This window comes from Zootoca vivipara, chromosome 2 (assembly GCF_965207765.1).
Source record: "Zootoca vivipara chromosome 2, rZooViv2.hap1.1, whole genome shotgun sequence".
NCBI lineage: Eukaryota > Metazoa > Chordata > Lepidosauria > Squamata > Lacertidae > Zootoca > Zootoca vivipara.
The window spans coordinates 77,620,395-77,643,372 of record NC_142584.1 but is presented as its reverse complement, the minus strand read 5'-3'; the positions used below and the strand labels follow the sequence as shown (position 1 = coordinate 77,643,372).

The 22,978-nt window shown below is 41.5% G+C and overlaps 1 protein-coding gene across 15 annotated transcripts in view; it reads left to right on the top strand.

Moving 5' to 3' along the window:
* WNK2 (WNK lysine deficient protein kinase 2) overlaps positions 1-22,978 on the top strand; it is a 114,652-nt gene that overhangs the window by 51,335 nt on the left and 40,339 nt on the right. For 12 of the 15 annotated variants that reach the window (XR_015948226.1, XR_009557105.2, XM_088662224.1 and 9 more), the window contains exons 10-20: positions 1,861-2,013; positions 2,790-2,981; positions 9,278-9,829; positions 13,075-13,380; positions 13,990-14,039; positions 14,995-15,160; positions 16,964-17,080; positions 18,115-18,282; positions 18,465-18,510; positions 19,926-20,042; positions 21,005-22,062. Coding sequence is in view for 13 of the 15 variants with exons in the window: in XM_088662224.1 (XP_088518350.1) it covers positions 1,861-2,013; positions 2,790-2,981; positions 9,278-9,829; positions 13,075-13,380; positions 13,990-14,039; positions 14,995-15,160; positions 16,964-17,080; positions 18,115-18,282; positions 18,465-18,510; positions 19,926-20,042; positions 21,005-22,062 (2,925 nt within the window). In the remaining 2 variants the exon portion in view is untranslated. The remainder of the gene's footprint in view (positions 1-1,860; positions 2,014-2,789; positions 2,982-9,277; positions 9,830-13,074; positions 13,381-13,989; positions 14,040-14,994; positions 15,161-16,963; positions 17,081-18,114; positions 18,283-18,464; positions 18,511-19,925; positions 20,043-21,004; positions 22,063-22,978) is intronic. The other 3 variants (XM_088662225.1, XM_060271452.2, XM_060271445.2) reach the window with 2 other exon arrangements.

Genomic DNA, 22,978 nt, shown 5'->3' with positions numbered 1-22,978 from the left:
AGCTCATGGGGCTATTCATTTGATTACTTTTCAGCGCCCTGGAGAGAATGAATGGAATGATTTCCTCTCACCACAACCAGTCTACATTCTGCTATACATTCTGGAAATAGTGAAACTGTTCTCATAAAGGGTTGAGCCTTTGACACCTCTCCTTTTAAAAACTAAACATTATTCTGTAATCTGACTGGTACATGAATGCCCTAGTGTGCCTGCTCTCTGCTTTATCATCTTCTTCCATGCCCTCCCATAACATCTTAGAGTCCAACTAGACAGGATACAAGAGAGCCATGATGGGATGTTCCAGCATTTCCTTTAAAAAAACAAAAAAAACACCACCCATGGAAGGAAGATAGTTTAAAAGTAGGCCGTATGTTTAGACCTCATGTAGGGGGGAAATATTAGCTTCTGCAGGGAGGGGAATTTTGGCATAGGTGAAGTTAATCTCCCTTACCCCTGTAACTGGTCCTGCTCAAATTGGCACACGCACACATACTCACACACACCCCTACACCTTCTTTGCTTTTGTTGGTTTAAGGAAGACTGTGTACACACTCCCATTTATATTATATCCACTTCTTGTTTGAGAAGCAGTTAGCCACAATCCATATCTATCCTGTCATTTATTCTGAAACACTGTGTTCTGATGCATTTCAATCCCCAAACCAGCTTCAGTCTGAATTGACAATAAGTATGAGCATTTCTGTGTTTTAAGCCAGTAATATGTACACAGTCAAAAGGTCAGGAGACCTAATGGCAAATCGCCTGTCCCACATCTGGTTTGACTCATTCTGACAATCCCAAGAAATAAATGGTCACTGCTGCACTGTAAATACATTACTTACCTTCCCTGTGGAACTGCTAGGAGCTGTAGGTGGCAGCTTGGAGATTCAGTGCATGTCAGCCTGCTTCAGCTTCCTCCCCACTCTCTATCCCCCTACCCTTCAGTCCTCCTACCATTTATCAGTACCATAATCACACTTCCAGGGTTTTCCCTCACCTGTCATCCGAGTCAGAGGGAAAAGGGAAGTATAGGCCTCACGCAATATGCTTGGGTTTTACAACCTTGCTTTTATTGCTAGTTGCTTTAGTGTGAATATTTGTTTGCTTGAACTTTCATATTTTAATATACTTCTCTTGTGAGCCATAATGGGCTAAAAGGCAGGTTGCATCAGTTGTAAAATAAATAAGTAGGTCCCATCCCATTGTCGCCTTGTCTCTCAGGCACAAGATAATTGCCTCTGTTTAGTGCTAATTGCTCGAGTAGCAAGTTTGCATGCCTTGGTGGAAACAGTGGACACCATGACACCAGCCAGCTTGGGCATTGTAAAGGCAGAGAACAGTGTAAATGAAGGCTGTAAAAAACAGAAAGCCATCTGTGACTTTCTGCTCCAATGCTCATACTTATTAAAGATTTTTTTAGAAAAAGAAAAAGAAAGAAATCTCCTTGCCCACTTACAAGGGAAGCACGGAGACCTACAGTAAACATTTACTGCACCTGCAGGTTATGTTTTGGCGTGTATGCATACATTGTTGTTTTTTTGTAGACACATTTTGAGTAAATTCAAGGTATTCATAGGATCATAGCACTGGAATTGAGGTTCCAGCAGCTTTGTTCCATCCGTTCAGCCGTGACTTCTGTGTCTTCTTTTGTGTATTTTCTACCAAGTATGGATTACAAAACTTGGGTGTTGAGTTTTGTCATCACCGCTTTGCATAGGAAAAGGTCTACTCAGTTTATGGGCCTAGCTACAAGATTGCCTTTAAGGAGTGATTCATAGCACAGCTTGGCTGTCCTGACAGCCAATAATTTTTTTATGTTGTAGTTTTCTAAACTAGTTTTTTCCCCTTTCTTCCCTTCAGCCTGGACTTCCAGCGGTTCAGGCTCCACCTGCTGTTGTCTCTCAGCGACCACAACATTATCAAGAACCAGCAATCCCATTCCCTCTCGTCCATCCCACCTCCGTTGCCCCTGTCCAGATGAGACAATCACAGCCTGTGTTAGCCAGCCAGCAGGTAAGTAGTTAGTTGTTGTTTTGCTTTTAAATGAAGATGCTGAATAAACATAGGGGTGCTTTATTACCCTTTATCTCAAGCCTGCTTGTGCATTGTTACAAATGTGGTGTAATCCTCAAATGCAGTGCTCAAATTCTAAAAGGAGTTGTTATAATCCTGCTGCATCCATTTATTATGCAAGAAAGACAGGGAGCGCTGAATTTTTAAGCCTCCATCCCTACCTGCGGTCCTTTCCGCAGCTCATCTCCTCAATTTTCTTCAATGGCCAGGAGGAGAGGATACATTTCATTCTTTGGAGATAGAAAATAAGGTTTTCATCCATCATAACTTTGTGTGACCTACCTAGTACTGACCCAGATAGCACCACTGCAGTTTCCCAGGTCCCTTCATTTCTCACAAAAATGGGGAGGTAGTTTGTGATTTTCTGTGGGTGATGTGGAATTTGAACACGCTGCTCCTCCGGTGCAGCCCTGGGACAGAATGCACAATGGAATGATGGCATGAATCACTATGGCATGATTCAGCCAGTCTGCAGGTGGTAGGAGATCGCTTTTCCTAGACTACATGGATTCCCCCCCCCCCAACTTTTCTCTTAACTGTATTAATTTATTATTTTCTTAGCACTTTAGCTGGTACAGAGAGGGGGATGGAATGTTGTTGTTGTTGTTGTCACCTATGTTGAGGTATCAGATAGTGCCTATGACAAATAAGTTACCACCCCCCATGGCCAGAGCACCTTGGGAACTAACTGTGTACTCCCTTTTTCTCTCTACCAGCAGTCCATCCCACCTCCAGCTCCTCTACAGCATGTTCTAGCCAACCAGCCCATTTGCCCAGTGCAGCAACCTGCACCTCACCTATTGCCCCAGTATCAAACTCCCAGTTCTCAGGTGGCAGCTAGCAATGCATCTCTCACACCTCTGCAGATTCCCCCTGTGCAGCAACTTCCAGCAGTCCCACCTGGCCAGGTAAGCTGACCTTCAAATTCAATAAGCATTATTCATTTTGTTACAAGTAATTAATTTTGGTAGAACTTCATAGCTAATAGTTGGTATGGCCGGCTTCGCAATTAGCGTGTGGCTTCTGTGCATTTGCATCTTGTTTAGGAAATTTATTTTTATTGCTTAATTGTATAGTGCATAAAATAAATTGAGCACATCCAAAAAAGTTAAAGGAGATACGTCATTGCGTGTGGAGGTCCCCAAACCACCCCTAAATAAATCACAACGTACACAGAATTAAGTTTAATGGTTTTTGGCATGAATTTGGCCACAACTTTATTAAAATCCAAAACAATGTGTGAGTGGTTGCGTAGACATTGGTTCCCAACTGTCACCTAAGGACAGAACTGATAATAAGATAAACTTGCCTTGTCAACACGGGGAAATCCCCACAGGGAGAGACGGGGACCGGGTGTACAGAACTCTCCCCTCTCCCTTCAGGCTCCCAGAGGCTTCAATATGCCGTCCTGGCCCCTACCTCGGGGTTATGGACACAGCATAGAGCCACTGTATACCTGACCAGGATTTCCCCACCACAATAAGATAAACTTGCCTTGTCAACACGGGGAAATCCCCACAGGGAGAGACGGGGACCGGGTGTACAGAACTCTCCCCTCTCCCTTCAGGCTCCCAGAGGCTTCAATATGCCGTCCTGGCCCCTACCTAGGGGTTACGGACACAGCATAGAGCCACTGTATACCTGACCAGGATTTCCCCACCACAATAAGATAAACTTGCCTTGTCAACACGGGAAAATCCCCACAGGGAGAGACGGGGACCGGGTGTACAGAACTCTCCCCTCTCCCTTCAGGCTCCCAGAGGCTTCAATATGCCGTCCTGGCCCCTACCTAGGGGTTACGGACACAGCATAGAGCCACTGTATACCTGACCAGGATTTCCCCACCACTCAGGCATAAACTTGGGGCCAACTAATCTTTAAGACCCTTAATACAAACATCATAACCAATGCCTAACCGCCAACCTTACAAGTTGTGACTATTTGCTATGCAGTAGGCGAAAACCCAAATGGCACCAGCCAATCAGCCAGATGGGAAAAATTCCTACCGGCCCCTGAATACAGGCGACCAAGAAAAGTCATAGCAATGTCAACACAGAGGCCTAAAAAACAGGGAGGGAGGGTGGGGATCAGAAACGCAGCCAAAGAGAAGGGTCCAGAAAAAACCAACGTTAAGCTTAAATACACCCCAAGGTTTGATTCACAAAATGATACATACCAATTTGCCCAACAACAGCCCTTAACCAATCAAACGGTGGCCACTCATGCCCCCACCTTTGCCATAGGCGTGGTTTTCAGCCCCCACCGCAAATCGTGCTCTCTGTAATGGAGAACCCGTCTTGCCTGAAGACTTTCAATCTAAATATTGACACAAGAGAGAAGGGGTGGTTATAATATGCAAACGGTATCATTTATAAAGCACAGCAAATTGTTTCCCTCTCAACAAAAATATAAAAGTAGGAAAAGCAAACAAAAATGCTAGGTTTTAACTATAAGAGAAGAAAGAGAATGTATTTGAACCAAAACTGTGGCTTGTCAGGATTGAACGTCAGCTTATTGGACCTCATCCATCATTGGTCTCAGTCACTGATTTAGCCCTTCTGTTGCCTGAGATATAAAGGAGAAACTGAGCTGGGCGTCATCTGCATACAAATGAGGTGTTGTTCCAAACCCCTGGATAACCTAGTGCAGTCAATTCATATAGATGTTTAAAAGCATGGGAGATAAAATGGAAACGTCTAAGATGCGATACCAAAAATGCTGTGGGGCTGAGGAGTAGCCTCTAAGTACCAGTATCTGGAGCTGGTCTTCCAGTTGTTGAAACCAGCCCAGACATGCCCACTGTTACTGAAAAAATCCAGAGGCACACTTTACACCATCTGTTCTGTTGAAGTAAGCCATGGTTTACTGGCTTTGTGTTATGTGCAAAAAAATGACGCTTTGTGCCTCGTCTTCCAAAGCAACTACTCTATTCCGAACTTAAAAATGGAAAGTGTAATGCTGGTGGTCAACAAAAGAGGTTTAAAGACTGTCTCAAGGCAAATCTAAAAAAAAAGTAGTATAAACACCGACAACTGGGAAACACTGGCCTGTGAGTGCTCCAGATGGAGAACAGCCTTTACCAAAGACACTCAAACTCAGAATGCAAGGGAGAAACGTGATAAGAGGAAGGCACGCTTGGCAAATCCACACCATGATCAACTCCCACCCAGGAACCAATGTCCCCACTGTGGATGGACATGTGGGTCCAGAATTGGCCTCCACAGTCAGTTACGGACTCATTGTTAAAACCATGTTTATGGAAGACAATCTTACTCGGCTATGGGTGATAGCCAACAAAGAAGAAGAAGGTGCTGATAATGCCAAGGTTGCAATTTTGATCCCCATATGGGACAGCTGCATATTCCATCCTTGCAGGGGGGTTGGACTAGATGATCCTCAAGTTCCTTTCCAACTCTATGATTCTTTGATCTGATGGCGTGGGCTCTAGCCCACAAAACGTTCTGTGCCATAATAAGCCAATTAGTATTTTAATGTTCCTCAGACTCCATTTGTTGTTATTGCTTTGCATTTTCTGAATGTATACAAAAACAACTGAGGTAGGGAACAGTGGAAAGAGACTTCCAGCCATAGGAAAAGCAAAGCAGGACAGTGAAAACAACAGAACAGCTGACACAAAGGGATTACCAAAGAAAAGAACAAACAAAGACCAATCAACCAATGAACCAAAATAGATAGCAATAAATATAATGTTTGGGCTTTTGGGGGGGGATAAATTGTGTAATTTACATTCCTTGTCCTCCATTTGGTCTTAATTTTTCTGAATTAATTAATTTAATTAAAAATGGACAAGATATGACTCCATTTCCCCCCATGAGCTCTCACTTACCTTCATCACCTCTCCCGCCTTCATTTCTTATTGTAGTGCTCAGGTTGTTACTTCCTTTAGCAGTAGCAGAAGTATAGATCTTTTTCAGTGGCTTATAACAGATTCTCTGAACAATAAGTTGAAGGTGAACAAGTACCTTTGCTCTTTTTCTGACTGTATCAAAATGGGGGAGGGGGAACCCACAATGCTTTGTTTCAGAACAGAAGATGCCTATTGAAGGCAAGGTCCCTAGCCCGATTAGATTTTTCTGCACTTTGTTTCCTATATTAAATCCACATGTTAAGTAATAGCTGACACCGCCTTATGTTGGGTTCAAATGCATTTGCCTCTTACCTGAGAGAGAGAGAGAGAGAGAGAGAGAGAGAGAGAGAGAGAGAGAGAGAGAGAGAGAGAAGGGGCTCACATATTTTGAAAGCGTTTACATTTTTTTCTTGAGTCTAAAAATTGTGTTGGTGTATCTCTCTATAACGCATGGTTTTTATTTTTTTCAATATCTCTGCAAAATATTTCTGAACAGGTATACCAGTTGTTATGTCCATTTATTTTGTTGGTGCAACAAACTTTTTAAGTTTTGAGCATTTAGTGTAATTGCTCCAGTATTTTGTGAAGGAAACTTTCTGCTTCAGAACAATGGTTGTGTACAATATATTGCACACAAATACTAGCTTTTCAGCTTTCTGTCATCATCCCCTTCCTTTCCTCAAAAGCCAGTGTAAGGTTGGGTGACTCTTCAGAGCAGCATTCCATGACACACAAAGGGTGCATAAGAAGGAAAAGATCGACAAATCCATGTCACCACAAAGAAGCACTTTGGGCACTCTGCATACTGCACATGCATTCTCGCGTGTGCGCGTGCACACACACACACACACAAAGTGGGAAATTTCAGCTGCTCTTAAAGCCCTAAAATTAGGATTCCAGGAAATTGGTTCTTTCCCCCTAAATGCTTAGCTTAATATATAAGAATGGACATATAATTGAGGGGTAGAAAGAGAAGAAGAGAGTGGTTTTGTTCCTTACTCAAAGGAAAATGGCTGACATACCTCCTGGATTTCTTCTCAGATTTCCTCCTGCCTTTTCTCCACTTGAGGAGATACTTGTCCTGCTCTTTTTCAGAAGCTGAGTTGCTTGTAGCTCGGTCTGTATCCCATAGCCAAATTAAATTCTCCTTCTACCAATCGAGGCCTCCTCAGATAGGACAAAGACTATTAGGGAGTTTGTGCTCACCAACACAAATTGCTTTCAGAGTTCTGGTGTTTACCCACAGTGATTGGCTGTTCAGAGATAGCTGAGAGAAAGATTATCAAAGGGAGATAAGAGTGGGCAGTCATCTCTGTCAAGCGCTGAATCCTAGAACATTCAACATGGAAGCAAATATGGGAGTAGAAATGCACTCTATCCCTAGATACAACAGTTAGTCACCATAAGTGATGAAAGACGTGCAAATTGTATCCTTGTATAATCAATTTTAACATTTCCAGAATTTTACACAACCAAGGGATTGTGCCTTTATTCAATAATTCAAACTATTTTAAAACATATATGCATTTTTTTTAAAAAAATGTACCCCTGTATCTTTAGAACACAAGCTAGTGTGCAATAATACTTACTGTAAATGTGCATTAAATGAGGGAAGCAGGAGCTTCCCAAAATGGTTTAGTGCTGAAAATTCAAATGCATGTCAGTTTGCATCCCTGTAATGTTGAGGATTAATATCTTCAGTAGACGCTATCTTGTGATACATATATATATATATGCAACGCTGAACACTTTTGTGCATAACTGCTTGTAATGATTAGGATTAATCATATGTATATAGTTATCACCCAGTTTTTTAAAATGTATAATAAATGTATAAAAAGTAGTACAGTACCTTGAATGGCATGCATTGGAGGCTTATTATGCAAGTTAAGTGTTTCTCAAACTATATGTAATTGCGTCCAAGCTTCTAATTGTGTTCAGTCTAACCTGCTTTGCCCATCCTGAACTGCCTTAAGGATGCTTTCTCAGCTCTTATATCCCCTGCATTGCTTCCACTCACACAAACTGCAGTATTCTATCTCCCCATCCTTTGCATACCTGCTTTCCCCACACCACATCGTCTTCAGTTGGAATAAAAAACCTACAGCAGTTGGGACCTTTCAACACCCCCATCTTCCTTATCAAGGATTCTAGTGGATTTCCAATCCTCACTTTGGAAAATGCTGAATTTTAACACTTGCAGGTCTTCTACCAATACAACATGCAAACCCTTGCACATACTTCTAGTTTGAGAAACACTGCAATATTTCCATTTGTGGAAAACATTAAGCTGCATGCAGAAGAAAATGAGTTTGCCCTGACTTAGCTGTAACTTTGCAGTGACTTGCAGTGACTTCAATATGGGCAGAATCACTGCTTGAGGCAAAACTGGAAGTGCCGCCAGGCCCGGCTCTAGGTGCAGTCCCGGTGGTGCGGGGCGCCAGGGCACCGGGCCGGCAGGGGGGGCGCTGTGTGATGAAGCCGTGTTGCGTGCTGTGAGGGCGAGGACACTGGAGCGATCTCCATGCCTCAGCACCAGGGCGCCCGACCTGCTAGAGACGGCCCTGAGTGCCGCCCTGCTGGCAGAAAAGCACCACCGCCATCAACCCTGATTTCAGGCAAGGTCACCAATTTTGGGAGAGATATTGCCCAAAATAGATGTGATCCTGCCTGAAATTGGCACTGATGGTGATGGTGCTTCTCCGCTGCTGCTGCTGCTGGTGGTGGTGGTGGAGGAGGTGGTGGTGGGGCCTCACCCTGCTTAATGCCTGGGCTGGCTCGGGTCAGGAAATTCTCCCTTCACTTCAAGTTACAAGAGTCTCTCTGCATAGCATGGCACTCTGCTGAACTGAACAAGAAAGCCTTTTCAAAATAGGAGCTCCATGTATGCTGTATGTATAGTATACATATTTACATATACACTATAGCTGGTATATATTATGCATATATACTAAATGTGTAGTATATATATATACTTTATACATGCATATTTAAAAACTCAATCAGGGCAGCGGTATTTAGAGCCTGTGTGTGGGAGATGTGCAAAACACCTGCCCAAAGAGGTTTCTAGTGCAGGTACATAGAACGAGCGATTATTAATAGATTGCTGCATGATTAGTAAGTTTCCTTTGCAATAATTTTGAACTGCTCAGATTAACACGCAGTTGCTTTCAAGTCTTCTTCCCTATTTGTGCTAAAATCAATCTTGCTTGCTCTCTGCGTAGACCCAAGGCAATGGGCGGAAATCACTATTCACCGTACTTATCATATTAGTAAGGCAAATGTGCCAGCCTGGAACGCTCTTTGCAATTCATGTAATATTATATTTTTTTTCAGATTCCTCAGTTTCCCGTCATTCCTGCAGTTACTCCTCTGGCAGGACTTGATAGCCACCCTCCAAACTTGTCTGATATACCTGCTGCAAATGCGCCCCCTATACCTGCTCCTTCTCAGTATTTTCCTCCAGCTGTGATTTTACCAAGCTTCCCCATGAACCCTGCTCTGCCACTGACATCAAATTCCCCTGCCCTGCCCATGCAAGCGGTCAACCTTCCTCATACTTCTGTGGCTTCCTTGGTCTTGCCCTGCCAAACAATTGTGCCAAATATGTCGGCTGCTCCAGTACCATTACTCGCTGTAGCTCCACCAGGAGTGTCAGCCTTGCCAGCACATCATGCAGTAGCCCAGCTCTCCCAGCAACAGATGTACCAGGCTACCCTCCAGCAGATAATTCAGAATGAAGTTCTTCCCTCTCCCCATCACACCCAGAACATGCAAGCAGTTTCACAACAGCAGCAGCAGCAGCTGCCTCCACTTCCTCAGTCACTTCAACCAAGCATAATTCATCCTTCAGAACAGACTATGTCTGCATCTGGGGCTGGTAATCAGGTAATCTGTTTGACATTGGACTTTCTTGGTACTAGAACATAGCAGTATCACTCTTAAGTAAAAGTTCTGTAGCCTGTTCCACTATAAAAGCAAATAGGAGAATTTGCCCCGTGGAAGCAGAACCAGAAAACCAGTCACTTTGGAAAAGGAATTTGTTTAATAATAGTCTTAGGGCGATGAAAAGTAGAATATAGCAAGTGGCTGGCGAATGATAATATCTTATCAACAGTGAATTTTTTTTGCTTTTGCAATTAAGAAATAAATAAGTAGGTGATCTATATTATTGCACACAGTGTCATATCAGAATATTTAGTTATATTTAAATCATTTATAATTTTGCTTATATACCACCAAAATTGCTTTAAAAGCGGACTGTTCTTGAACAAAGGGGGATTTTTACCAGGGACTAATTTCAGAAGTATTATTTTGAGGATATTTATATATAATAGTAACAAATATTATTCTGCATTGTTGCAACTGCAGAGTTTTAGGGTCACTGAAGTGCAACCTATGACATTAGCAATCAATACTAGCATTTACAGGAGATGAAAATAGGAGTATCTTAATAAAACAAGTTTATTACAGAATATAGAATTAAAGAATATTAACCACAATTTGAGCAGAAACGAGATTATAATGAGAATGAAGACTGCTTAAGAATGATAAAAATGGGATTTTTATAAGAAGCCATTGCATTTTATCATTATCGTCCACCTTCTTAAAATTCATAACATTTCATCTCAACCTATTGTTCTGTATCTTCAGCTTTACTGTATCTTAAGTTTCTGTCTTCAGCCATATATTTGGTACACATAGATTGTTTGTGAAGAACTTGAGTTCATGTGATTCCCACCTACCCTCCACTGAACCAATGGTATCACTCCCATTGGATTCCGTAATAGTTGCACCAGGCCTTGTAGCTCTCTAAGCATTGCCTGTCACATACTGATAAACATCTATCTGTTTTGACTTAGATTCCTGATTCATTATTTGTTCTCAAAGGAGACTTGTGGTACATGATGAGGAGCCTTGACCAGAAGATGGTTAAAAACACACGTTGGCCTTTTATGTCTTGCCATGGGAATGTGAAAAAAATGGAATCCCAGATTGCCTCTATTTCACTTGCACAGATCACTAAGTTAGTTACTGTCTTCAGATTTAGAAATCTTGGAACTCCCTTGGCTGTAATTTAACTGTAATGAGTTGTAGCCAATAACTCGTCCTACTCAGAGTAGAGCCACAAACAGGAGAAGTCCATTGACTGGCCTACTCCAAGCAGGGCTAGCATTGCCTAGAACCCAGTCTTTTTAAGTGGATCAAAAATATAGACTTGCCTCATCTTTCTCCAGAGCATGGAGATTGTGAAAGAACTGCTCTACTGGACTGTTGTGTCCACATATTCCTTTCAATGTAGCATTGTTCATTTTCACCCAAAATGAAACAATTATGTAAACTTGACAACATCCCTTTATATTAAATTTAAACTACTTTAAAACTATGTGCAGTGAATCCTAGAAAGGCAGGCTATGTATTTTGTTCTGTCTTGGCGTCACAACACACACTGCATATACAATGCACACGAACATCAATTATAAGGCACATTAATAGTACTAAAAGTGACTTTCTCTGTCTTCTGTGCTTTCCTTTGCTGCTGCTGCCTCTTCTATTTGTCTGTCTTCTGTATCCCATCCCTGCTTCAGCTTCCTGCTCAGGTAAAGCTTGATTCAGTCATTTGAAACTTGCACAGTTTTAGCTTCTTGTACCAAGGAGAAATATATGCATAATGATGTCCACAAACTCAGTGCTGTTATGGAGAACTTCCCTTTTGTTACTGCATTGCAAGGGATTGGACTAGATGACCCTGGGGGGTCCCTTCCAACTCTACAATTCTATGATTCTGTAAATCATAGGTCATTTGTACACAAAGAAAGGGCTTGCGGCCCAATCTTAAACACTCATTTCAGTTAGTCTCTTTAGCGCAAACACTTTGAGGCATTTGCTTCTTTAACTATGTGGGATTCAGTAATATAAGGCCTGAGCACATGATTTTCATGACAAAATGACTGGAATTGGTGCAGAAGACCTGTTGCATAGCACAAGCATTAGTAGAACTCATCCTTTAGATTTAGAACTTGGAAGAATCCATTTTACCTGAAGCTGCTCTAGAGACCATCACATACTCCACACAGGAGATTTATGGAATAAGTGGCATTATGTTTCTGTTTTCTGCCCTAAACATTTAAAGTGGTTTTCAAATGCAATAACCAAATTAATATGTGCAAGGAAACATAAGTCTGGTTTTCCCACCACCCTGTGCTAAACCATGGTTTAGTGCAAACGAGGAAATGCGTGGGCTCCTGGAGCAGAGATTGTGTCCAATTCTCTCCTCTCCAGCAATTTTGTTGCTGCGCTTTGCTACATAACCTCTCTCTGGAAGCCTGCAGTTTGCTCACTCATTCTGAGGCGTGATTTGGCTTAGTGTTACGTGCAAACAAAGGTATAGTGTGAGCAATGTTGTAAAGATGTGACATTATGCTTACTTTGTTGATTGTGTGGGGGGGGGACCCTAGTTTTATATTTAAAAAATCTACATCCAGCTTTTAGACATTATGACTTGATCCAGTTCCTAATTCTTGAACTGAGCCCCATTTCACAGAAATAACAATGTTGTGGTTGTCTGAAATGCAACCACTCTCACCTTGTACATACAGCTACACTGATGTGAGCTCTCTCACCGTGGGATAAGTTGGTAATCTTGATCATCCTGACAAGTTGTAAGGAAGGTGTCAATAGATCTGAGGTTTAGCTATGTGGTGAAATAGAAATGTGTATGGACTCTTAGAAGCTGCTTCATAAAATAAAGCATTCATGTGCAGCAACATGCCATGCAGATCTGGTGATTTAACTCACAACTTGCGTTAGTTATCTGCAGTGGTGTGTTGAAAATTTTCAGATGAGAGTGGTGAGTTGTTGCATATGAAAAGTCACTGTTTGTCTGAATGAGCCTTCCTTCCTTCCTTCCTTCCTTCCTTCCTTCCTTCCTTCCTTCCTTCCTTCCTTCCTTCCTTCCTTCCTTTGTTTTTCAAAACAAAAAGCACTCAAGTATGGTTTCATCACACTACATTGCAATGATTTGTATTAAAAAGGTTTTTTTATTTTAAAAAAACTATGAGTTTAGCTATGTGAATTATTAATATCCTAAATGGAATTGATGTTACTAACAGGTGTGTGCTATGTTGCAACAGATTATTGGACACCCTCAGTATACTGTGGATATTGGGACCCAGATGCCTGCGTTGCCAGTGCAGCCTTCTGCAGTTATTTCACCACCATTGCAGTTGCAGCCTGAAGCATTGCATCCCTGCATTGGTCCAGAAGGTCTTCCACAAGGCACCATTGCTCCATCAAATGTTGCAATGCCTATAGATCATGGGCTGCCTCTCCAGTCTACTGGTTATCTGCCGCCTCAGCCAGATAATCACCAGCCTCTGGGCCAGCAGGTCCATACTTCATGCCCAGCTATGCCACTGGCTACAGAATCTTCTCAAGAGGTAGTACTTTTTTTTGCTAATGAATCCTTAGTGCTGTTAACTATCAGATAATTCATTGGTCTAGTTGAATGAGCTGTTTTCTCAATTGCCTGGGTAGAGTCTCCTAAAATCAATTCACCTGTGAATTTTTTATGATCCTCCTCTCAATGACATTTATAAATTCTTTGAAATAATTCAAAATCTTCATTCTTCATATTTATATTCATTCCACAGCTTTCTGAGTACAATACCTTCCTTTCCATCAACTCATGCTTCTTTATTCAGTTTCCCACCACACTAGCATAGTGATAATAATATAAAGTGACCTGCATTTTAAAGATGGGTCTTTTGTTAGTCTTTGGCTGAAACTTGCCGCTGCGGAAATTACCAGCTGATTCATCTGATATCAGTGCTCGCACATGATGCTGCTCCATAGGGGGAACAGCTTCAAAGGCATTATGATTAGTAATTTCCTCAAAGAGAGGGTGTACTCAAAGATTGTTTGCTATGCAAAGTTGGCCGTTGAAATCAATGGGAATTACAAGTGCTAGGCTGTGGCTGGATTTGCACACAAATATTAATTTTGCAGCATGCCTCTGGTGAAATAACTGTTTCTTCTTTCCATTTTAGGAGCATGGAATAATGGAAAAGCAGCAGTCACTATCACAGAGCTGTGAAAGGTATTCTCACCATTTGCCTAGTACAGTGGCATACCAATAGTTAACTGTTATCATGTCTACACAAATTCCTGCAGAGGTGAAGAGGATTTGAAATGTTTTCTAGGGCAGAGGTGGAGAACCTCCGGCTTGTGGGCCAATCTTTGTCCACTCAGGAGTCCAGTTTGGCCCACAAGGCCATTTCCCCAAGCCTCTCAATCATTGTACATCGCTTGTGATGTCAACTGATAGGTGGGAGGATGAGAGTTCAGTTCTGCATTGGGTGTGGGTCAGGGGCGTACCCAGGATCAAAATTAGGGGGGCAAGGGGCGGGGCCAAGGCATGGGAGGGGCCACAGTGGGAATGTGGGCGAGGCTAAGCTCCGGAGGCACGCAAGCCTGTGGCTGCCTCCTCCGCGCCTCCCAGCTGTTCCGAGGAGGCGGCCCCAGGCTCCCGCTCTCCGCGCGAAGCTCCGGAGGCGCACGGGGAGTGTAAGGCTGGGGCCGCCACGCTGCGCCCCTCAGCCTTTTGCTTCTGGGGGGGCAACTGCCCCCCTGCCTACGCCCATGGTGTGGGTGCCTGTTCCCAGAAGGTGCACGCAGCCAAACTAAGCAGGAATTAACCTCTACTCAACAGCTGGGGTTAAATCCTGCTGGGAACAGGCACATGCAGCCAAAGTGAATATTTAAAATGCAGGCTTCTTTCTCTCCCCCCCATGCCCGGTTAGAGAAAGAAGCATTTTGCTGGCCCTATGCTTAGCTGTTCCCAAACGGCAGGGGCTAGCAAGGAACCTAGGGCTGGAAAAGCACTTATTTCCACCCTCTCTCTGGGGCTGGGGGAGAAAGAAGCCTGCATTTGATCTCTTGCAAAAAGGCATGTTCTAAAGAGTTTGTGCTGATTTTGAGGGGGAGCTTTTAAAAGAATGCTGCATGTTCATACTATTTGTCTTCTTGTCTTCATTTTACTCCTTATTGCAAAGTTACATGAGTCCTGATGTGGTTTCTGGTAAAGAGATGAGTGACAGTTTTGAAGGAACAAGTGGAAGTAGTAAACAAGAAGGAAAATCTTCCAAAAAGCATAAGAAATCAACACGTACTCGTTCACGCCAGGAAAAATCGAACAGGCCCAAATTGACAATTTTAAATGTAAGTCAGCTACATTTGCTTAAGACTTAAGACTTGCTTAAGATATTTATATTGCTGTTCTACTCACACATTTGATGGGTAAAAGATACTATTCCCGGCAACCCTGAAATTTCTGATTGGGAGAATTACTTTGATGACAGAATTTTTCTGAATGAAATGTTTTTGCCACCCTGGGCTCCTTTGGGAGTGTTAGAAATAATTATCGATTCTTTTTTTAAAATACCGTATATATATTTTTATTGAGTTTTGGATATATTTTCAAACGTAACATAACATCTCTTCTTATCTTATACAATATTTTGGCTATAAGCCTAATGATTCTCAATCTTCCTCACTTGTTTTGGTTTTTTAAATTAACTTCTTCTCATTCTCCATTATTTGATTTAAAATTTCCATCTTTCCCTTTTCTCTTGTTTTTTCCCCTGATTTTGTTGTATAAAGAATCCTCACATCACCGCTTTCCTAGTGTCCCATACTACTTTCATTTTTGTTTCTTTATTACAATTGTTCACAAAGTACTCTGTTAAGACCTTATGTGCCTTCTCATTTATTGTCTGATAATCTAATAAATTTTCATTTAATCTCCACCAGAAGGTCTTTTCCTCTATTCCTTTTATTTCACATTTAATTGTGTTATGATCCAAAAGTATCTTTGGCTGAATTTCAATTTTTGTAACTCTAAGTATTAATTCACTGGGTATCCACACATAGTCTATTCTTGCAGCTGATTGATTTGGTTCTGAAAAATGAGTAAATTGTTTTTCTAATGGGTGTCTCAGTGTCCAAACATCTACCAAGTTACAACTTTCTACTAAAGAGAAGAAATTTTTTGGGTAGTTTCCCTTCTTTCAATCTTGTTTTTCTTCTTGATCTGTCCATTTCCAATGAGACTACCCCATTCATATCCCCCATTATTATAATTTTTTTGATCCACATATTCAAACAATTTTTCTTCCAAAGATTTATAAAATTCAGTTTTGCTACCATTTGGTGCGTAAATCCCAACAATTAACAGTTTTTCGCTTTGCCATGTGACTTGTACTGCTAGGACCCTCCCTTTTTCATCTTTGAAGATTTACCGAGCTTCGAATTTGATTTTTATGTACAAAACTTTGTTGTTTTTGTTTAGTCGTTTAGTCGTGTCCGACTCTTCGTGACCCCATGGACCATAGCACGCCAGGCACTCCTGTCTTGCACTGCCTCCCGCAGTTTGGTCAAACTCATGTTCGTAGCTTCGAGAACACTGTCCAACCATCTTGTCCTCTGACGTCCCCTTCTCCTAGTGCCCTCCATCTTTCCCAACATCAAGGTCTTTTCCAAGGATTCTTCTTCCAAGGATTCTTGGTGGCCAAAGTATTGGAGCCTCAGCTTCACGATCTGTCCTTCCAGTGAGCACTCAGGGCTGATTTCCTTAAGAATGGATAGGTTTGATCCATTCTTTGTCTCCATGGACAAAGACAACAAACCTATGTACAAAACTACCCCCTCTTTTTACTCTTGTCTGATGATATAAATTCATTCCCTAATTTTTTATTAACTAAAACTCTTCTGTGTTTTCTAGCTACATGAGTCTCTTGTAAACAAATAATATCTAAATTCTTTTTCAACCAAAAAATGTTCAATTTTATTCCTTTTAGCCTTGTTATTTACACCGTTAACATTCCAAGTCCACAAGTTTAATGCCATCTTAGTTTCCGTCAAAGATGAAAGTGAAAAAAGTATTTAAACCTCCTCCTCTCCTCCTCCTCCTCCTCCTCCTCCTCCTCCGTTATTATCTTTATTATCTTCTTTTTCTTTTTATAGGTATGCAACACAGGGGATAAGATGGTGGAATGCCAGCTAGAAACACACAATCACAAAATGGTTACATTTAAGTTTGATTTAGATGGTGATGCACCAGAAGAAATTGCTACTTACATGGTAAGATCTTTCTTTAGATTCATTAGCTGAATCGATGTCGCAGCCTGATTTCTGTTTAGCATCCTATTTCTGGATGTGTATTTAGTGCCCAGTATGGTACTGATGGACACCCTGGCACCCATGAAAACCACATGCCAAGGCTCCCTACCCCTCCTATTTTTAATTATTTTTAACTTCTTTTTTAAACCTTCTGAGTTGGCTGGGATCATGTCAAAGCAAAGGGCTGGCCTTTTCAAATTGACTCTGGGACCCATATGGACCCAGATAAATTCTTAGTGAAGTGAAGATGGCTGATGGCTGATGGCAGCAGAGCAGATGCTTTGCTCTGCAGTGTGCTCATCCACCCAGAAGAAGAATAAAAGAAAAAGAGGTCTCAGTGTTGACGCCTGGTGAGCAGGGAGGGGAAGCTAAACTTAGACTATACACACAGAATAATAGTAAGAGGGATGTTATCTTACCTCCCTATGAGTGACCCACTTTTGCACTCTTCTCTTTACTATTTGGGAAGTCAGGTACTACTCTGGCCTTCATACATGCTAGTGACAATTTATTGCTGTTGCATATGTGCAACAGATGCTTCAGGTGCTCATGAATACTGCTGCTCATTTGGCTCAGAGATATTCAATATGTTATCCTTAATTGCTCTGGCACAAGCAGGGCAAGTTGAAAGTTCCCAGTGACCCATCAACTAGTCCTTGAAGCTTGTGCATATTTTGAAATGCCTCTCATGCGGTAATGCATTCATTTACTGCTTAATCAAGATAGGTCAGTTACATAAGAGCAATGAATAATTTCTGTAGCTTTGCTCAGCTCTGTTGGCCAGGGAAAAGATCTGTTCATTTCAAATGTAAAGCATAAACTACGGTTCATACACACCCAGCTCCATATATGTGGAACTTCTTTCCACTGCATGCTATTTTTAAAAGGTTTAAATTGGCCATACAGTTACTTGTTGTTATGACGTTACTACAAAGCAAACCCTAGAGAGAATGCAGTTTTTAAAAATAAATATATATATCTGTGTATCCCTATAGGTAGAAAACGAATTTATATTGCCTACTGAGAAAGAGATATTTATAGAGCAACTGAAAGAAATCATTGACAAAGCCGAAGATATGCTTAGTGAAGATACAGAAGGGGAACGAAGTTCTGATCAGGGTGCAAGCCCTCAGCAAGACACTTGCAGGCTGGAAAGCAATGAGGTATTGCTAATAAAAAAAACAAACCACCAAAGGTAGATGAAAGTCTACTCTAATTGTCTTCAACAGCTTCCACTAAAAGAACTGTGTAATAGTATAACATTTTTTGCTTATTTCATTAAGCAGAACTTTCAACCACAGATAAATGCCTGCAGACTACTAATGGTCTTTTTCATTTTAAATAGGTGAATCGGCAATCCCAGGCAAGAATGCCAGTGTACCAACAGAATGGTAAAAGTGTTTCCATGATTATATAAGTGTCAACCCCCCCCCCAGAAACCCCTGTAAAGCAATTAATCTATATTGGATATCACTGACAATTATCTACGTTTAGAGTTTATCAGCCCAGCCACTAAACATTCTACAGAGCAAGCCCCAAGTGTCATGGGGAAACAGTCTTCCAACTGCTATTAGTCTTGCTAGATGGCACCGTCACATTAAAGGGAAATGAGCACTGACTGATTGTTCTCCCTCTTGCAAGTAATGTTTCTTCCTGACTCTTACTTACGTTGGCAAATCAGTTATGAATATCATAGTAGGGCTGTGCTGGTGACACTTTCATCCTTTAGGATACCTTTCCACCTCAAAAGAGGTTTGTCTCTGCATGTGCATATATGCACTTGTTGTTGTTTAGTCGTTTAGTTGTGTCCGACTCTTCGTGACCCCATGGACCATAGCACCCCATATATGCACTACTGCAGACATAAAAGACAAGTGTAAGCCTATTAATTGTAGCTTTCTGGTAGTCTGCAGGTTTTGACAGAAGATAAAATCTAAAACATAACTTGGATATGTACACATAGCCTAAGCCTCAAAATCATGCAAATATTGCTTCTAGCTTTCAATTCACTTATTTTAGGTGCTATTCTAAATTTTATTCAGAGTAGGCCTGTTGAAATTAATGAACCCAATTTTGTCATGTTCTGAATGCAACACTGTGTTTCTGTGCACAATTGCCTGCACACGGTGAGATTTATTTCTGAGTAGGGATGGCAGGGAAATTCAATTCTGTTTGCATTTAAAAGTGAACCTACCTTGCTGAGACTTTCTGAAAAAATATATGAACCGAAACACTGTCATCCATCAAAATTCAGACTTTTCCCAATTTTGCAATGCAGTTCTCCAGCCCAATAATGTTTACAAAAAATGCATATACTACAATGAAATGTGCATAAAAATGCAATATATCAGGGGAAATTGCTTTGCAGGAATGTGTATATTCCGCAGAACTGTGTACAAAAAGGTGTATATTAGGAGAAACTTACTAATGAATTTTCATGATGACTTTTTTAAAGAAAAAAATCAAACTCCTATGGAAATGTGGAGAACTGAATTTAAGAAGGATAAGAAATTGGGAGAAACTGATATTGGCATGTTTGCTCATCCCTGTTCTTGAAGAAACATGTCTAGGATTAGGCTGCAAGCATGGCAGTAGCCATTGCTTTAGAATTCATTATTTCCATCAACCTTGTGGAAGCATCATCTCTAAGTGTGGTAGTCTTGCATTATTGTTTTTTGAATTTCTTCTTGAAATTAAAGACAGTATATCTTTTGCATTATGTGCTGATTTCATTTGAGCAATATCAGCCTCTTGCCCGTGTTTGATATAAAAATAGTGACCATTCCAACCCTCCTTTTGTGATTAGTTCTGCATACAGGAAAGCGGTGGTTTATCATTTGTCCTGTTGTGGAAAATCCAGCTGCTGAAGCGCCAGAATTCACTTCACCAGCTCCTCAAAGTGCAAAACAGGCCGATGCTCCAGGTACTTGAGAACTTTAAAGATTTAAGAACAAATCATAGAATTCCTATATGTTCCTATCCTTCCAAGCACTTACACAAAAATCATAGCATAAGATAGAAAACTCACTACCTTTTAAGAACTCATTTTCCTATTTTTCAAAAAGGAAACAAATGGGAAAGTGAAAAGTTATCACAGGAAAGCATTTAAAACTAACTACATGGCCAATGAAAATATATTTTGATTTATTCAAGATAATATCTTCAGGATTTTCATTTCTTTTGTCACCAGGATTTGATGGGCCACAATCAATAATTCAGAGGCAGTTGCATGGAGAAGCCATCCACAAATGTGTGGGTCCCATAGCTTTAAAGCAGCAATTAGCTTTCCCCGGAAAAGGCATTTATTTCAATCATTCATTACTCAAGAGAATTGGAATAGCCAAGGGCAAGCGGAACAAGTTAGAGGCAAATTAGTGTCAAAACCTTGCTACAAAAGAGTACGCATTTATGAACATTGAACTTGATCCTTTTTGTTTTACATGCGTAGATGTAATTGAAGTTCCTGTCACATAAATGAGTTTTAAAGACTCTGTAATGCATGCACCACCTTGTTATTAATCTCAATTTTCCAGTTGGTTGAAATGGGGCAGTGCATCATTACTACTAATAGCCAATAAAGGGCAATACATCTTGAAGTAGAAAAATTGCTATACAGTATATAGCTGTTATAGTAAGTGAGAGTAGTCTGTCTTTATGATCATGTTTTCGCTGTAGATGTAAAACAAAATGTACACAATATTCTTGTTTACATACAGAAAATCATCCGTTTTAAAACTGCTTTAAGACACGGAGAGCACTTCAGCTGTTGAAAGCGTTTTATCATTCTACTGTTATATTTCTGGTCATATATTTGAGGTTCCATTTGAGGCTACCAATAGAAGTGCCATTCTCTGAGCTCAGCGTTTCCTTTTCTGTTATTTACAGATGTAGAACAGTCGGACGATCAGCAGCAGAGCTCTACAGCAACAGACAAACCCACAGACACAGCCCTTCAGCAGCTTTCAGGTCAAAGGAGCGCCACGGACAGCCCCAGAGCAACTCCTCCTCCTGCTGCTGCTCCTCTGACACAAGTCTCCACTGCAGCACCAACCTCCCTTCCACAGGTCCAGCCAGAAACATCCACTGCAACACCCCCAGTGACAGCTCCATGTGCTCTAGAACAGGTTGCTGACAACACAGGCCAACCAGAGTACCCTCCGCAACAACAGCCTGTTGCATCCAGTCAGCCTGGCATACCTGCTGCCCCCAGTGCAACTTCACTCGAAGAACATCCTGAGGCTCAGCTTCCTCTAAATCCCCCGTTGCAGGCACTCCAACGAATAGATGAAAGCCCTTGTGTCCCTGAGACAGAGGCTGAACTGGGCACTGCTGGGCTTCCAGAGCCGATCCAGACTGTTCCTGCACAGGCAGCAGAAGCCTGCCCACTCCCTGCTGTCTCTGATGTGACTATTTTGGAACACCAGCCTCCAACACAAATCCTCAACTTGCCAGACAACAGTCAGCCTAGTCAGATGCCTCATTCTTTTGCAAGCCAGGCACTTCCTGTGTCTGCCGTCCCCGATCCTCTGATTCTAGCAGCACCTCAGCTTTCAAGCCCCCCTCACTCATCAGCAGCTACATCCCAGTTACAAGCAACGTCAACCCAGTCCCAGCCCACATCATCCACTGGCCTTGCAGTTAGTGCGCCTCAGCCGCCTTGTGCTGTAGAATCAGACGGTGAAGGACCACCGAGAGTTGATTTTGCTGACAACACAATAAAGAGTCTGGATGAGAAGCTGCGCAACTTGCTCTACCAGGAATATGTCCCGACATCTTCTGCATCTGCAGCAACGCCAGACAGCTTTGTACCTATAGACCAAGGAGATGGTGAATTTAACTTGGCACCTTTGCCTGCGCTTGTGTTGGACCTGAAAGTTCCTGTAGCTGGCATGGATGTTAAGTCAGCTGAGGATCAACCTGCACTCACCACGTCTCCCGTTCCGGCAAGTCAGCCTCTGCTAAGAGTGCTGGAGTTTATGGGCTTTGTAAACCAGAATTCAGAAACGAAGAGCCAATGGTAGCCTTTTTCAAACTATTACACTTGTTATGCTGTGTGGTCTGCTTCACAAAGCAAATCCATGGTTCTCAGTTATTGGTGCAAATTTAAAAATATTCTTTCTTTGTGGTATACAATATATGCCTTCCTCAAATATTGCAAACAAGAAGATAACAATAATTCATAGTCATTATCCTTAAGAGACAAAAACCAGACTTGTTATTTAAGAGGGGTGCATTGTGTTTCCAGGCTATTTGAGGTCTAAGTACCAAGATAGTACAAAGTCCTCTTAATTTTTTTTAAAAAAGTAAATTTTGCTTCCTCCTCCACTCAAAAGTTCTATGCACACAGAGAAAAATCTGGTGCGCATGATCAAAATAAATTCTAATGTATTGTTACCATTGGTCCTTACTTTCTGAACATTGGTGATGCTAAGCCTTATTTTCAACTTAACATTTTTTTTCCAACTAAGAGATTGTTTATTGGACATGAGAATGAAAATAAGGTACACTGCATTCATAGCCTTATTTCTCTCATTTGGCTGGCTGCTCATTATTTGATGTATAGGATTTTGCCAAAGGTGAGATCAAGGTAGGAATTATGTGCTCTTCCTTCCTCCCAACTCTAATGAAGAGGTCTGCATGTAGATATTGACTCTGCAATATCTTTTGCCCCTTTCTAGTGGGTTCTATTTCCCAAGGAAGATTTCATGTTCTGATAAACACATTTATCAGTACATTTATTAACTTCTTCCTGTAGTGATAGAAGTGAGGAGAGGCATGCACACATCTGATATCTGCTCCTAATCTCGCCCTGGGGCAAAGTAACAGGGACGCGGGTGGCGCTGTGGGTTAAACCACAGA